Genomic DNA, 13,993 nt, shown 5'->3' with positions numbered 1-13,993 from the left:
GAGATCTGAAGGGGTGGGGGGTGATCAGATACCCCTAAGGGGCAGTTGGGGGTCTGATCTAATGGGGGGCAGTGACAGGTGGTGACAAGGGATGATTGACAGGTGACTGATAGGTGATTGGCAGCTGATCACTGGGGAGATAGACAGATGCAGGGGAGATAGATAGGTTCAGTATACAGGGGGGGGGGGGGGTCGGGGGGAGATCTGGAGGTGTGGGGGTGATCAGATACCCCTAAGGGGTAGTTGGGGGTCTGCTCTGATGGATAGAAGTGACAGGTGGTGACAGGAATTTATTGATGGGTGATATGGGGGGTGGTTAGGTCTGATCTGCAGGCTGCAGGGGGGTACAGGGGGGTGTCTGATGGGTGCTGCGGGTGATCGGGGGGTCTGTGGGGCTCCTAAAGTGTCTGTGTGTGCACTCTTACTGTGCCTGCTCTCCTCGCTGGTGGTCGATCGCTAAGTGTGACCACCAGCGGGAGGCAGGCAGTATAATACAGTTTGTTACGTAAACAAACTGTATTATACTCATTCTATAGGCCAATTTGAATTTTTACAGCCCGCCGGCGCTGCTGATTGGCCGGCGGGCTGAAGTCACATGGGGGCCGAAGAGTGTGACGTAGCGATCGCGCGGCTACAGCCGCGCGATCGCTCGTTAATCAGGCTGCAGCCGGCGACGCAGTACTGCGTCGCTGGTCCTGCAGCTGCCACTTTGCCGACGCACGGTATAAGCGTGCGGTCGGCAAGTGGTTAAACAAAGTGCTGCATGCTGTACGTTATACTGGGCTAAGCAGCGTTAGACAGCTTGCACATGCTCAGTAATGTTGGAGGAGGAGGTCTCCCCTCCTCCTCCGAGGCCATCCACATGGCTAATTAAATAGTCACTGCACTGCAGAGACTCATGGTAGGACTGTAGTGTTCTCCGGATCATGAACGAATCGTTCATTTGATCCGGATCTTTTTTGTGAGTCGAATCATCCGGATCATCACAATGAAAGATTCGGTTCACAGTGGATGTCTGTCTGGAAGAAACAGGAACATACAGAATGTACAGTGCAGGGAAAGTCCTGTCCTGCTAGTCATTTCACGCAGTCTGCTTCCCTAGTAAAATGATTCAAATGATTTGGTTCAAAGATCCGGATCTTTTCAATGATCCGATTCAAATGATCCGAATCCTTAAAAAGATCCGGATTTCCTATCACTAACCTGGAGCGGCTGCTTTGAGAGCCGCATAACGCTGCTCAATCTGACGTCCAACTTCAACACCACCATGCGTTGCGTTAGGGGCACGTTATGCGACCACAACGTCCCCTAAAACGCAACGTCTTGGTGTGTAAGTAGCCTAAAAGGACAGTAAGTGATAAATGAACAAACCTCTAGGTATTCTAACCACAAAAAAGGAAATAGAAAATAACCGAGAAGCTATAAAGTAGCAGAAGTTTGCTTTCAGCTGTGAAGTAAGGAACATCCGCTGACTTGGTGATCAACCTACAGTATATTAATGCAAGATATAAAAATGCAAAAGCAATTGATTGCCCGGTTAAGTCAAATCACAGTCTGTCCATGGCCTCTTGGCTTTTCAGGATATTTAGAACTGTAACGCTTGTCATGTAAAAATTAGGAGGGGTGAAACAAAACAAAATGTCTAATTTTAAGGTTTATGCCTAATTTACTTTGATAAAATGCTAGTGAAATTAAACAATATTTGGAAAAAAAAATATTATCCAAAGAAAGTCTAGATTGTCCTGAAAAAAAAAAAACAATATATGTATCACTTTGATGGCATAGGTAATAAAAAGTTATTGCTGTATAAATAGAGACACAGCTGATATGCCAACATTGTCAGGGATCTTAAAACCCAGTAATGCAAAGTGGTTAAAGGATTCATGCAGCAAATTTAAAAGAAAAAATTCAGATTTACTTACCCACAGCCCCTAGAAGCCTACGTGTCCCTCTCTGCAGCTCAGCTCTCAGGGAGTCTATAGAATCCCCTCTGTAGCGGCCGCCGACCTCGGTCACGCGGCTACACACTCGTGCAAATGCAGAAGCCCCATGTATCTTTTAAAGTAAAACTGAATTTAGAAAAAAGTCTGATACTTACCTTTGTAGAGGGAATGCTCTGTATCCTATTGGGCCTTCCCTGTCACATCTTGGTCCCCTTGTTCCAGCGCTGTCCCCCCATTCCTCTTGTCTCTCAGTACTCCTGAAGATGGGCTGCTCCATACGGAGCATGCATAATACAGATTTGCTTTAAAAGGAAGTATATAAGGCAGCCTCTATATCCCTCTCACTTCAGTTTCCCTTTAAATTACTAGCCAGTTTTTCTTTCATTCAGTATTCAGGTTTGATTAACATGATGCTGTTTCCTCCCAAGTTTTATCTCACTCTTCTTGTGTCTTGGATCTCCAGTGGATGTTTAATTAATTTTAAACAATGAAGAAACAAGGTAACCAAAAGTAAAATTTCAAGCAGCAAGGTAGGAAAAATACTATGTAGGAGCTGTAATGTTGCTGAAATAGCAGATAGATGAAAGAGTACAGAGGGACTTAATCCTCCAGTCTAAACTTACCTGTTTCCCTGAAAATATGACCTTTTCCGAAAGACCTTTTCTGAAAATAAGCGAGATTTTTCAGGATTTTTGAGGCTGCTCAAAATATAAGCCCTACTGCAAAACAAGCCCTAGTTACAGTTCATGAAAAAATGTCAACTTAGACAAGACCAGTAACATTTATATTGCGCTTTTCTCTGCAGCTTCTAGGGATGTGCTCAGTAGGCAGTAGCCGTGTTATGCTGGGAATAAATACACAATGCGTTTTTGCGGTCGATTTGCCGTTCGATCATGTTTCGATTCGTTTTTCCGCTCCATTTCCCACTCGATTCTCATCTTTTGTTATCAATTTCCATTCACTTCTATCAGATATTGAGCGGTAAAACGATCAAAAATGAGATTGGACATGTCGAAAATTATTTATCGAACCATCTATCTGCCTCAGCATCATGTATTCCCAGCATAAGGGAGTCTAGCCCAAGGCAGGGACGGATCAAGACCAAGTTGCGCCTGGGGCAAGGTCAGGTTTTGGCGCCTAAACTGCCATTCATTTTGCCGCCTTTTTAAGAATTCAACAAACTGCGCCTGGGGCAAGATACCCGCTTGCCCCCCCCCCCCCCAGATCCGTCCTTGGCCCAAGGACACCATAATAGATAGGTGCTGACTTACTGAACGGGAAGAGCTGAGATTTGAACCTAGGTCTCCTGTGTCAGAGGCAGAGCCCTTAACCATCACACTATCCAGCCACTGCTTAGTTAATGCTTTGGGGACCGTCTGCCTAACCCCCCTTAAAGACCAGGCTATTTTACATGCGGGGGGGGGGGGGGAAGTTAAGCAGCCAGATTTCTGGTAGGGCTAGCTGGGCATGGTGACCCCAGTGTGGCCAGGTGTCCCCCCGCCAGCAGCCTTTACTCACCTCCCAGGCTCCAGCGATGAGCAGCTCTTGCACCCTCCACTCTGGCAGGCATCCTCGCTCGCAATGCCTTTAAGTTCCAGGTCGTGACTTGACGTCATCAAGCCAAGACCCGATGCTTACGTCAGAGCGATCGGAGATGCCGACCAGATCGGAGGGGAGAGACAATCGCCAGAGGAATGTCAGGAAGGTGAGTGGATCCTGTTCTTCCCCCCCCCCCCCCCCCCCCCCGCCACTGCTCTAATAGTGATCACTATGATCCGCTGGCGATCGTAGTGATCACGTGATCAGGAGCCAATCGCGATGGCTCCTGATCACTGAAGGGAGATGTCAGCTGTCATATCACAGCTTGATCTCCCATCTCTACCTACAGTGCCTTATGGTAAATCCGGCCCTGACTATACAGATATTAAAACAGTGGAATCTATCAGCACTTAAAGTTCATCAATGTAACACTGTCACCCGGTGTCAGCAAACTTCGGTGACCAATCACTAATAACAGGTAAATTAAAGGCTTATCAGCCTCAGCATTCCACTGACGAGAAGATCTTCCTTCAGTCGGGGTCACCATATAGCTACTCAATACTGAGGTTCCTCTGGCTACCTAATACTAAAGGGCACCTGTAGCTACTTAATACCGAGGATAGCTCTGGCTACCTAATACTAAGGGGCAGGTGTAGCTACCTATGACAAGCATGGTAATGAAGAAGTGACAGCTGGGCCAGCCAGCACACTTGCGGTGCAGTTCGGTGGGGGTTTGCTGGTTCATGCAGGGTGAAGTCTAAAGTGCCTGGAGATCTTTGCCTATAGGCTCCTGTTATGTAAATTGGGGCCTGAGCTGGGTGACCCCGAAATGCAAGTTCTGTTTTGCAGGGATGACATTACTGTTCTCTGAATACTGTATATTCTAGTTTACAGAAGTTTCAGCTCTGCTGTCCAAACAAAAGGGTATATTTAATGAGATGTATCTTTCTCTTACTTGTGTAACATAAAAACGATATAGGTGTGGGTTATATTCCCTTGTTAAATTTTTATATTACAGGACCCAACCCTCCCAGGCTGAGGAACAGCTTGCATGTAAATGATGACACAGGGGACATTTACCTAGACACAACTAGAGCTGGTCTTCAAGGGGTGCAAGATGCTAATCTGAGTTTCAAGTGCTACAGAAGACTTTTTTTTTTTTCAGGCCCTCCTCTCTCCTCTGACACCCCCCTCCCCAGCCCCCTCCTGTCTGGTGCATGCCTCACACACATTCACTGTCTTCATTTGCTTTGAAGCTCTCACAGGATTTCCCAGCCAGTGAAGAATTGTGTACAGAGGGACCTGTAAAAGTCAGAGAGTTTGCACAGGTTGTTTGCTTCAGCCAGCTCCTGCTGGATGCTCTGGAAGAATAAGAGCAGGTTGTAGGACTAAGACACGAAGGTTCTTGCCTTGCAAAAAGATGCTGTGGATTGCACTGCTGCTGCTCCTTCAGGATTTTCAGATATATGTGGTGACTGAGAGCTCTGATTGTAATGAAAGGAAAGAGGACCCTGCTTGCTTGGATAATCTCGTGGCCATGCCTCAAGTAGATGCTAACTGTGATGGACCTCAGGGGTGCAAACTGCATTTTCTGCTACCTGATGAGCAGCCCACTCCCGAGGAGCTGAAGGAAGTTCACCAAGAACCCAACCAGGAGTTCAAACAAACTCTGAAGCAATCTGGAACTGAAGGGAGCCCCAAACCCCCAAATCCAAAGTCAAAGAGTGTGGGGGAAAGACTGAACTTGTTGGAGTCAAATCTCCAATCAGTGACTTCCCTGCTTCAGAAGCTGCAGGAGGAGAGCAAGGTGAACCTGAGCAAGATAGAGGACAGGCTGAATTCGCTGGTGGTGCTTCTGTTAGGAATTTTATCGGGATGCGAGCTGCCTTGCAATGAATCCGTGCAGAAACTCTCCGCATTAGGTGAGTCCTCTAAGTACCGTTGGTGTCCCAAAGAGTTTTTCAGGCACTTAAAGCAATTCTGAAGCAAAAAACAACCCTTATGATATAATGAATTGTATGTGTAGTACAGATAATGAATAGAACATTAGTAGCAAAGAAGTCTCATTTATTTTCAGTTATATAGCTTTTTTAAACTTTGCATCATACTGTCATATTTGCAGTTTTCAAACCACACTCTATTTTAAACTTTAAAACAGAGCAGAAAAAAATGATTCTTTGAACTCTCCTGCAGTAAAACCTCATCTCAACCTGTCTCACTGTTTCTTGGTTTTTTAAGTGCTTCAGAAAACAAGACTGTCTTCGGCCCAAATCGGGTGAAGAGAAGCTCTTTTGCATAGATAACAACTGAAGTTACTTAACTCTTCCTATACTGGAAAACAATATGAGACTTTTTTCCTTTGCTACTAATGTTCGATTTCTGTACTACACATACAATTCATTATCTCATAAGTTTATTTTTGCTTCAGGTTTGCTTTAAAGGGGACCTCCGCTAAGTAAACTGTAGTAGAGGGTGGTGAGATCTGTAACAAGGATGCATCTATGTGTGTCCAACTTCTTTTGTCCTTCAGTCCTATGTGACTTCAGTGTCACTCCTGTGTCCTACATTTTTCTCTCATGCTCATGGTAGTATGTGACTGAAACAGATATATCTAGGTATTTAATGATGGGTACACACCATGCGTTTTCCCACTCGATCGATCCGCGGGTCGATCGGGATCGATTGGACTATATATCCGACATGCTCGATTCGGGCTTCGATCGTTCCTGCCATCGATTTGGCATACTTAACATGCAAATCGACGGCAGGAACGATCGGAGCCCGAATCGAGCATGTCGGAAATATTTGAAAACACATGGTGTGTACCCTGCATTAGCTCTGGATCTGTGTCTGGCCATGGGATAGATAGCGGCCCCAGGACTGGACCTCCCACCATGCCAACATTGTAGGATCAGAGATAACAGAAGACAGTGTAATCTTGGCCCTGTTCATTTTGGCTTCAGGCGATTTTGTCGTAGTCTTTGTGTGATCTCGTCACCAGGGGTTTGTTCTTTATTGAGTAAATATTTTGAGGCATTTGTATACTTTCAGAGGTTGGGGGGAGGTTAGGGTTAGGTGCTACAAGGTCACAAGGGTACCCGGAGATCGTTGAGGGTCAATTTCGGGAGAAGAGGTAGCTGTGCTAGGCACAAAAAGAAATGTAGGGTTTGGGAGCAACTCTAGAACTTGGAGGGGATTAGAACACAATGGTGAGAGCATTATGGCTGGGATGAACCAAAATGAACTGTTGACCTTTGCCAATATTAGCATTGCACGGCAGGTTGCTGACAGCTCCAACATCAAAACTAATAGTGCCAATTTGTCAAAGTCAGTTTTACATACACATCATTACGACTTCAGTCAGAGGTCCTCCCAAATGCTTCGAAAGTACTCAGAAGTTCGAAGAACAACCTTGATAATCAGTTTCTAAATGCCTGAAAGATGGCTCCTGCTTGTAAATTGCTCTCTGACAGTTCAGTGGGGTGTTTATCACTTGCTTCATGTGCTTGAGGGGGTTAATGATACTCTGGTCAGCAATGTCCCCAATCAATGCTTACAATCAGCCATCACCTGACCATTGCTGTGTGTATTGGGCACAAGGCAGCTGGCAGAAGGTTGAAGCACATGTTGAACACCTGCCAGCGCTGTCCATCAGTAATCAGCCATATTTAATTATATTATATTCAAACATCAGCTCATGGCCAGCCTACAAGACACCCAATGAGGCTGTCTAATGTCCTGCCTGAGATCAATCCCAGCTGCTAAAACTTTCATTCAGGTATTCCTGACAATGTGTATGACTTTCTGTTAAAGGAACGAGTTGTGTTCAGGAGATGAGTCAGACCCCTCGGTTGAGCCGGAGCCCAACCATCTGCGCTGACAAGTATAGAAGACAAGTGATTAACAGGACAGATAGTTCTCAGATCAGTTGTTGTTGGCATTGGGACTTTGGCACAGGTTTTTCTGTGCTACCCAGCCAGATCTCTGCTTCAGTCACTAGCCCATTCATGGTTGGTAGCTTTATTTTGGTGCATTATATGATATGCATAACTGTAATGAACTGCTTTGTATTGCTTTTTGTTTATTAAGCAATTAGTGAATGGATGGTATCCACATCTGATGCCCCATATACCACATATTCAGAAATCAGTAGTGCCCATGTGTAGCATGTTGAGTATACCTGAAGCCGTGGGCAGCACTGTGGCGTAGTGATTAGCGCTCTTGCCTTGCAAAGCTGGGTCCCCAGTTCAATCCCACCCAGGTCAACATCTGCAAGGAGTTTGTATATTCTCCCCGTGTCTGCGTGGGTTTCCTCCGGGTACTCCGGTTTCCTCCCACATCCTAAAAACATACAGATAAGTTAATTGGCATCCCCCTAAAAATTGGCCCTAGACTACAATACATGCACTACACAATACATACATAGACATAGGACTATGGTAGGGATTAGATTGTGAGCCCCTCTGAGGGACAGTTAAGTGACAAGACCATATACTCTGTACAGCGCTGCGGAAGATGTCGGCGCTATAAAAATACTACATAATAATAATAATTCTGGCTGAAAGAGGAACTTTAACCAAATATTGAACTTCATCACAATCAGTAGCTGATACCACTTTTCCCATGAGAAATCTTTACCTTTTCTCAAATAGATCATCGGGGGCTCTGTATGGCTGATATTGTGGTGAAACCCCTTCCACAGTGTGATGTCAAGACAATGCTCCTGACAGTTTGCTGTCTGTGAACCTCATTGCATTGTGGGAAATGACAGCTTTTTCCAACTGCCAAGCAAGCAGAATCTCCGTCTGTGCATAGAACTCTCAGTAGCGAACATTCCGTACAGATCACCTGGCAGAACTAAAGATGTCACCACCAGTGATAAAATTCAGAATGAGGGAAATCAGGGAGAGGAAAGATTTTACAGTGCGCAAACACTGTAAATGAATATCGTAAAAAATAGCAATTTTATTCATCATGTTATTTTCACCACAGTTCCTCTTTAACCTTCTTGCCGGTTATCCCGAGCTCAGCTCAGGGTAACCTGCGCAGAAGGATTTCTCCGGCCCCACTGGGCCGATTTAAACATTTTTTTCTTTACTGCACACAGCTAGCACTTTGCTAGCTGCGTGCATTTTCCGCTCGCCGCCAATTCGCCGCTACCCGCTGCGCCGCCCCCCCCCCCCCCCCCTCCAGACCCCTTGCGCAGCCTGGCCAATCAGTGCCAGGCAGCGCTGAGGGGTGGATCGGGATTCCCTCTGACATCCCGACGTCCATGATGTCGGTGCCGTCATCCCGCCCGGTCGCCATGGGGAAGCACAGCAGGAAATCCCGTTCTGAACGGGACTTCCTGCTTACTCTGATCGCCGAAGGTGATCGGAGTGGGTAGGGGGATGCCGCTTGTCAGCGGCTATCATGTAGCGAGCCCTGGGCTCGCTAAATGATTTTTAAAAAAAAGTAAAAAAAAAGTGCTGCACTGCCCCCCTGCCGTCAGAATTGGAATGGCAAGGGGGTTAAAGGGACACTTAAGCCAGAAAAAAAAAATGAGTTTTACTCACCTGGGGCTTCTACCAGCCCCCTGCAGCAGTCCTGTACCCTCGCAGCCACTCACTAATACTCTGGTCCCCCGCTGCCAGCTAGTTCGTTTTCGCCAACAGGCCCGTCAGGACTGGCCACGCATAGTTTTTTCCGCATTCCCGACTGTAATTAGCGCTATTGTGGGCCGCAACGCGTACAAAATACGAGAATGTGGAAAAAGCTATGCATGGCCAGTCCTGACGGGCCTGTCGGCAAAAACTAAACTAGCTGGCAGCGGGGGACCAGAGGATTAGTGAGTGACTGCGAGGACACAGGACTGCTGCAGGGGGCTGGTAGAAGCCCCAGGTGAGTAAAACTCATTTTTTTTAAGCCGTGTGATAGCGGCGTTTTAGTAGGGGCACACATGCCCCTGCTATCTATGAGGTCTGAAGCGAGATTTATTCTCGCTTCAGACTCTCTTTAAGGTCCAATTTAAAGTGTACCTGAGATAAGAAGGATATAAAAGTTTTATACATACTGGGACTTCTTCCAGCCCCCTCCGCACCAATCGCTCCCACGCCGTCATCCTCCGCCTCCTCGATTGGCCAGGTTGAAGCCCCGACTGGCCTATAAACTTTTATATCCTTTTATCTCAGGTTTCCTTTAAAGAGGAACTCCAGTGAAAATAATGTAATAAAAAACTCTTCCCCCTCCCTGATTTACATTCTGACATTTACCACATGGTGACATTTTTACTGCTGGCAGGTGATGTCATTGGAAGGAGCTGCTGCTCGCTTTTTTTGGCAGTTGGACCCAGCTGTAAACAGCTGTTATTTCCCACAATGAGGTTCACAGACAGGAAACTATCAGGAGCATGGTCCTGACATCACACTGTGGGAGGGGTTTCACCACAATATCAGCCATACAGAGCCCCCTGATGATCCCTTTTTATAAAAGGAAAAGATTTCTTGGGGTATCAGCTACTGATTGGGATGAAGTTCAATTCTTGGTCACGATTTCTCCCTTTCCCGCTCCCTCCTGCTCTCCGCCCTCTCCCCAGCTCCTGCTGGAAGGAAGTGGAAAGTAGTCAGAGAGCAAGGGAGGGGGCACAAAAACGTTGTCTTCGGGCACCGGAAACCCTAGCTATGCTCAGTGCCGGATTTACAACTCAGAGGCCTGTTGGCACAGGCATTGTGGCACCCTTAACTCCACCCCTGACCACCACAGGCCACCCCCCCCAGTAAAAATATTATGAACTCCAAGGAACTGTCACCTTCTAAGGAACTGTCCTTAGAATCTTACACTCTAATCTGTCTCATATCATCCTAATGGTGCCCATACATAGTACAATAAAAACGTTTGATTTTGCTGTTTATTTGACCAAAACGATCAGATTGAATTAAAGTCAAAAAGAATCATTTTTTATCTAGAAAAACATACAATTATCCCTTTTTTTTTTTTTTTATAAAGATCGGACATGGAAAAATCTTTATATTCGATCTAACGGAATAACAAAATTATGTGATGGAAAAAAATTGTACCATGTATGGGCACCATTAGTGACATAAGACTAGGATTAGGGTGTAAGTGGCTGAGGTCAGTGATATGAGGCAGGGATTAGACTGTAAGATCCTGATGTCAGTGATCTGAGTGGGGGGGGGGGGGGGCACCTCTCCCACATAAGGTGCCTGTTTGCCTGATTCCAAAACTCATTCGGGTTAATTCACTGGGACTGTCCTTGATTTCATCCCCCAGGTTTATAGGGTATCTTCTTTACATCTCCTATTTGGGTGTTACAGTATGGGTTAGAGACGGCTACATGTCTCTGCTCGAGTCTTTAAGCAAAAAAACATCAGGAAGGGAGGGATTTTTTGACCTGCTGTTTAAGCAGCTATGCAATCTGCAGTTTGATAACAGCAAGTGTACCATTGGCGATATCAACAGAACTGTTCTGAAAATAATTGCTGGCTCCAATTTCAACAATTACATGTTATACTAAACTATTGGATCTCAACCTGACTATATCCGTTTTCATTTCTGCTTAGAAATGATAGGACTACCCCCATTTTGCATACTATATTTCCTATACTTTCTATAATAATATTTCTAATAATCCGATAATAATCCGAACATTTGTATAGCGCTTTTCTCCTGTCGGACTCAAAGTGCTGAAGAGCTGCAGCCACTGGGACGCGCTCAGGAGGCCACCATGCAGTGTTAGGGAGTCTTGCTTTGAACTCCTTACTGAATAGGTACTTGACCTAGCCAGGATTTGAACCCTGGTCTAAATGTTGACACTTCCTCAGTGGTGTAGCAATGGGGGATGCAGAGTTTGGGACCACACTAGGGCCCCTGAACCAGAAGGGCCCTCCTTCAACCGATGTATTGGCTCTTCACTGGTGCTATGCTGGAAATTATCTTTGCTTTAAGTGCTTTGAATAGCAATAATCATTTATAAACAAATTCTCCCCACCTGCTTACACCTCTCTGACACTGCTGCTGTCCCCTCCCCTGCTTACACCTCTCTGACACTGCTGATGTCCCCTCCCCTACTTACACCTCTCTGACACTGCTGATGTCCCCTCCCCTGCTTACACCTCTCTGACACTGCTGCTGTCCCCTCCCCTGCTTACAATAATTCCCAAAAGCATTGGCACCACACTCCTGCTTACACCTCTCTGACACTGCTGCTGTCCCCTCCCATGCTTACAATAATTCCCAAAAGGATCGGCACCACACTCCTGCTTACACCTCTCTGACACTGCTGCTGTCCCCTCCCCTGCTTACAATAATTCCCAAAAGCATTGGCACCACACTCCTGCTTACACCTCTCTGACACTGCTGCTGTCCCCTCCCATGCTTACAATAATTCCCAAAAGGATCGGCACCACACTCCTGCTTACACCTCTCTGACACTGCTGCTGTCCCCTCCCATGCTTACAATAATTCCCAAAAGGATCGGCACCACACTCCTGCTTACACCTCTCTGACACTGCTGCTGTCCCCTCCCCTGCTTACAATAATTCCCAAAAGCATTGGCACCACACTCCTGCTTACACCTCTCTGACACTGCTGCTGTCCCCTCCCATGCTTACAATAATTCCCAAAAGGATCGGCACCACACTCCTGCTTACACCTCTCTGACACTGCTGCTGTCCCCTCCCATGCTTACAATAATTCCCAAAAGGATCGGCACCACACTCCTGCTTACACCTCTCTGACACTGCTGCTGTCCCCTCCCCTGCTTACAATAATTCCCAAAAGCATTGGCACCACACTCCTGCTTACACCTCTCTGACACTGCTGCTGTCCCCTCCCCTGCTTACAATAATTCCCAAAAGGATCGGCACCACACTCCAATGTATTATAAGCTTTATAAGCTCTTATACTTCATTGCATCAAGCAAGTTCGGCCTATATGGCCTTTCTCAAGTTGCCAAAGTGTCCTCCCCTGCCTACACCTCTCTGACGCACATGTAATGCAAGTGGATGGGCCTGTTTCCACTGTAGCGTTGGTGAGGTGCGTTATCTTTCAGCGGTGAAAAAATGCACAAAAGAGCCGCAGAATGCATGCAAATCGCATGCAATGTATTTAATAGGGAAATCGCATGCGATTTCCCCATCCGTTTTTTGCCGCAAATTCGTATGCGAATTCGCATAGGTACCAATGTAAATTCACACAGGCAGTGACATGGTTAAAATCGCATATACCGTCACCTATGCGAATTCGCGGCAAAAAACGCATGGGGAATCGCATCCTCATGCGATTTCATCAGGGGTGGAATCCAGTCGATTCCGCACCGCAATAGTGGAAACGAGCCCTAAGTATTTATGTGTATTCTCACATGGAAGCAAATATGTTTGAAATCTTCAGACAAGTGTTAGTCTGTGAGTGCTGTGCGTGTCTTATAGAAAATTGCCCTAATGGGAGCTCTGGGAGTCTAAAGACAAGGAAGTAGAAGACATTAATAAAAACCTAGCAGAGGTTCCAACCTTTCCTTTTTTTTTCCACCTGATTTTAATCCTTTTCCACCTTTGAATGATTTGTGGTCTCTTGCTGTCCTTGTGACCACTTGTTACTAAAACTAAAATCATTTTTTTATTTTTCATATAACTCCTCAGCCAAGTAACAGTGGTTGACAGTTTGCACAAAATCATCCGAATTCTCTTAAAGGCCCACTATCACAGAAAAATAAGTAGCAATAGTGTCTGAATCACACACCTGTAACATACAGTGGCTGGATAGTGTACTGGTTTAGGGCTCTGCTTCAAACACAGGAGACCAGGGTTTGAATCTCAGCTCTTCCTGTTTAGGAAGCCAGCACCTATTCCATAGGAGACCTTGGGCAAGACCCCCTAATGCTAGGTACACACGATCCAATTCTGACAGACTTACTGTCAGAATGATTATTTCCAACATGTCTGATCTGATTTCCGATTGATTTTTTTCTGTTTACTTCTATGAACAATCGTTCAAAAAATTGATCGTAAATCAGATCGGAGATGTTGGAAATAATCGATCTGACATTAAAATTGTCTGAAAATGCCATTGTGTGTGCCTAGTCTATAGAGCGCATCCTAGTGGCTGCAGCTCTGGCGCTTTGAGTCCACCAGGAGACAAGCGTGATATACATTTTCTGTGTGTCTGTGTCTAATCTTGTCAGATTTTTGTCAGAAACATCTGATCTACATGTTTGTTCAAGGTCTATGGCTAAAAGTATTAGATACAGAGGAGCAGCAGAGCTGCCAGGCAACTTGTTAAAATAAATATGGCAGCCTGCATGTGCATCTCCGTTCAGGTTCCTCTTTAAATTTTCCAATTTTTCATGATAGTGGTCTTTTAAGTAAATCCACTAATGATAGTTTTTTGTTTTTTACTCAGTGTTAAAGCTGTGATTCTATACACTCATTCTACGTATAATTTATCTATTTTTAGGTATATTTGTGTAATACCTTTTCTCTCTTACCTCTTCTCCCCGTATGAGGGGGCGTTCAGTG

General features: G+C 45.6%; 1 protein-coding gene across 2 annotated transcripts in view; it reads left to right on the top strand.

The window, feature by feature from the left end:
- Window positions 1–4,742: 4,742 nt before the first annotated feature.
- LOC137532314 (fibrinogen-like protein 1) overlaps window positions 4,743–13,993 on the top strand; it is a 46,653-nt gene continuing 37,402 nt past the window's right edge. For both annotated transcript variants that reach the window (XM_068252714.1, XM_068252713.1), the window contains exon 1: window positions 4,743–5,404. In XM_068252714.1, coding sequence (XP_068108815.1) covers window positions 4,903–5,404 — 502 coding nt within the window. In that variant the 5' untranslated portion in view covers window positions 4,743–4,902. The remainder of the gene's footprint in view (window positions 5,405–13,993) is intronic.

Source organism: Hyperolius riggenbachi, chromosome 9 (assembly GCF_040937935.1).
Source record: "Hyperolius riggenbachi isolate aHypRig1 chromosome 9, aHypRig1.pri, whole genome shotgun sequence".
In the NCBI taxonomy this organism is placed as follows: Eukaryota; Metazoa; Chordata; class Amphibia; order Anura; family Hyperoliidae; genus Hyperolius; species Hyperolius riggenbachi.
Note: the sequence above shows the minus strand (reverse complement) of the source record. Positions and strands in the feature narration are given on the sequence as shown.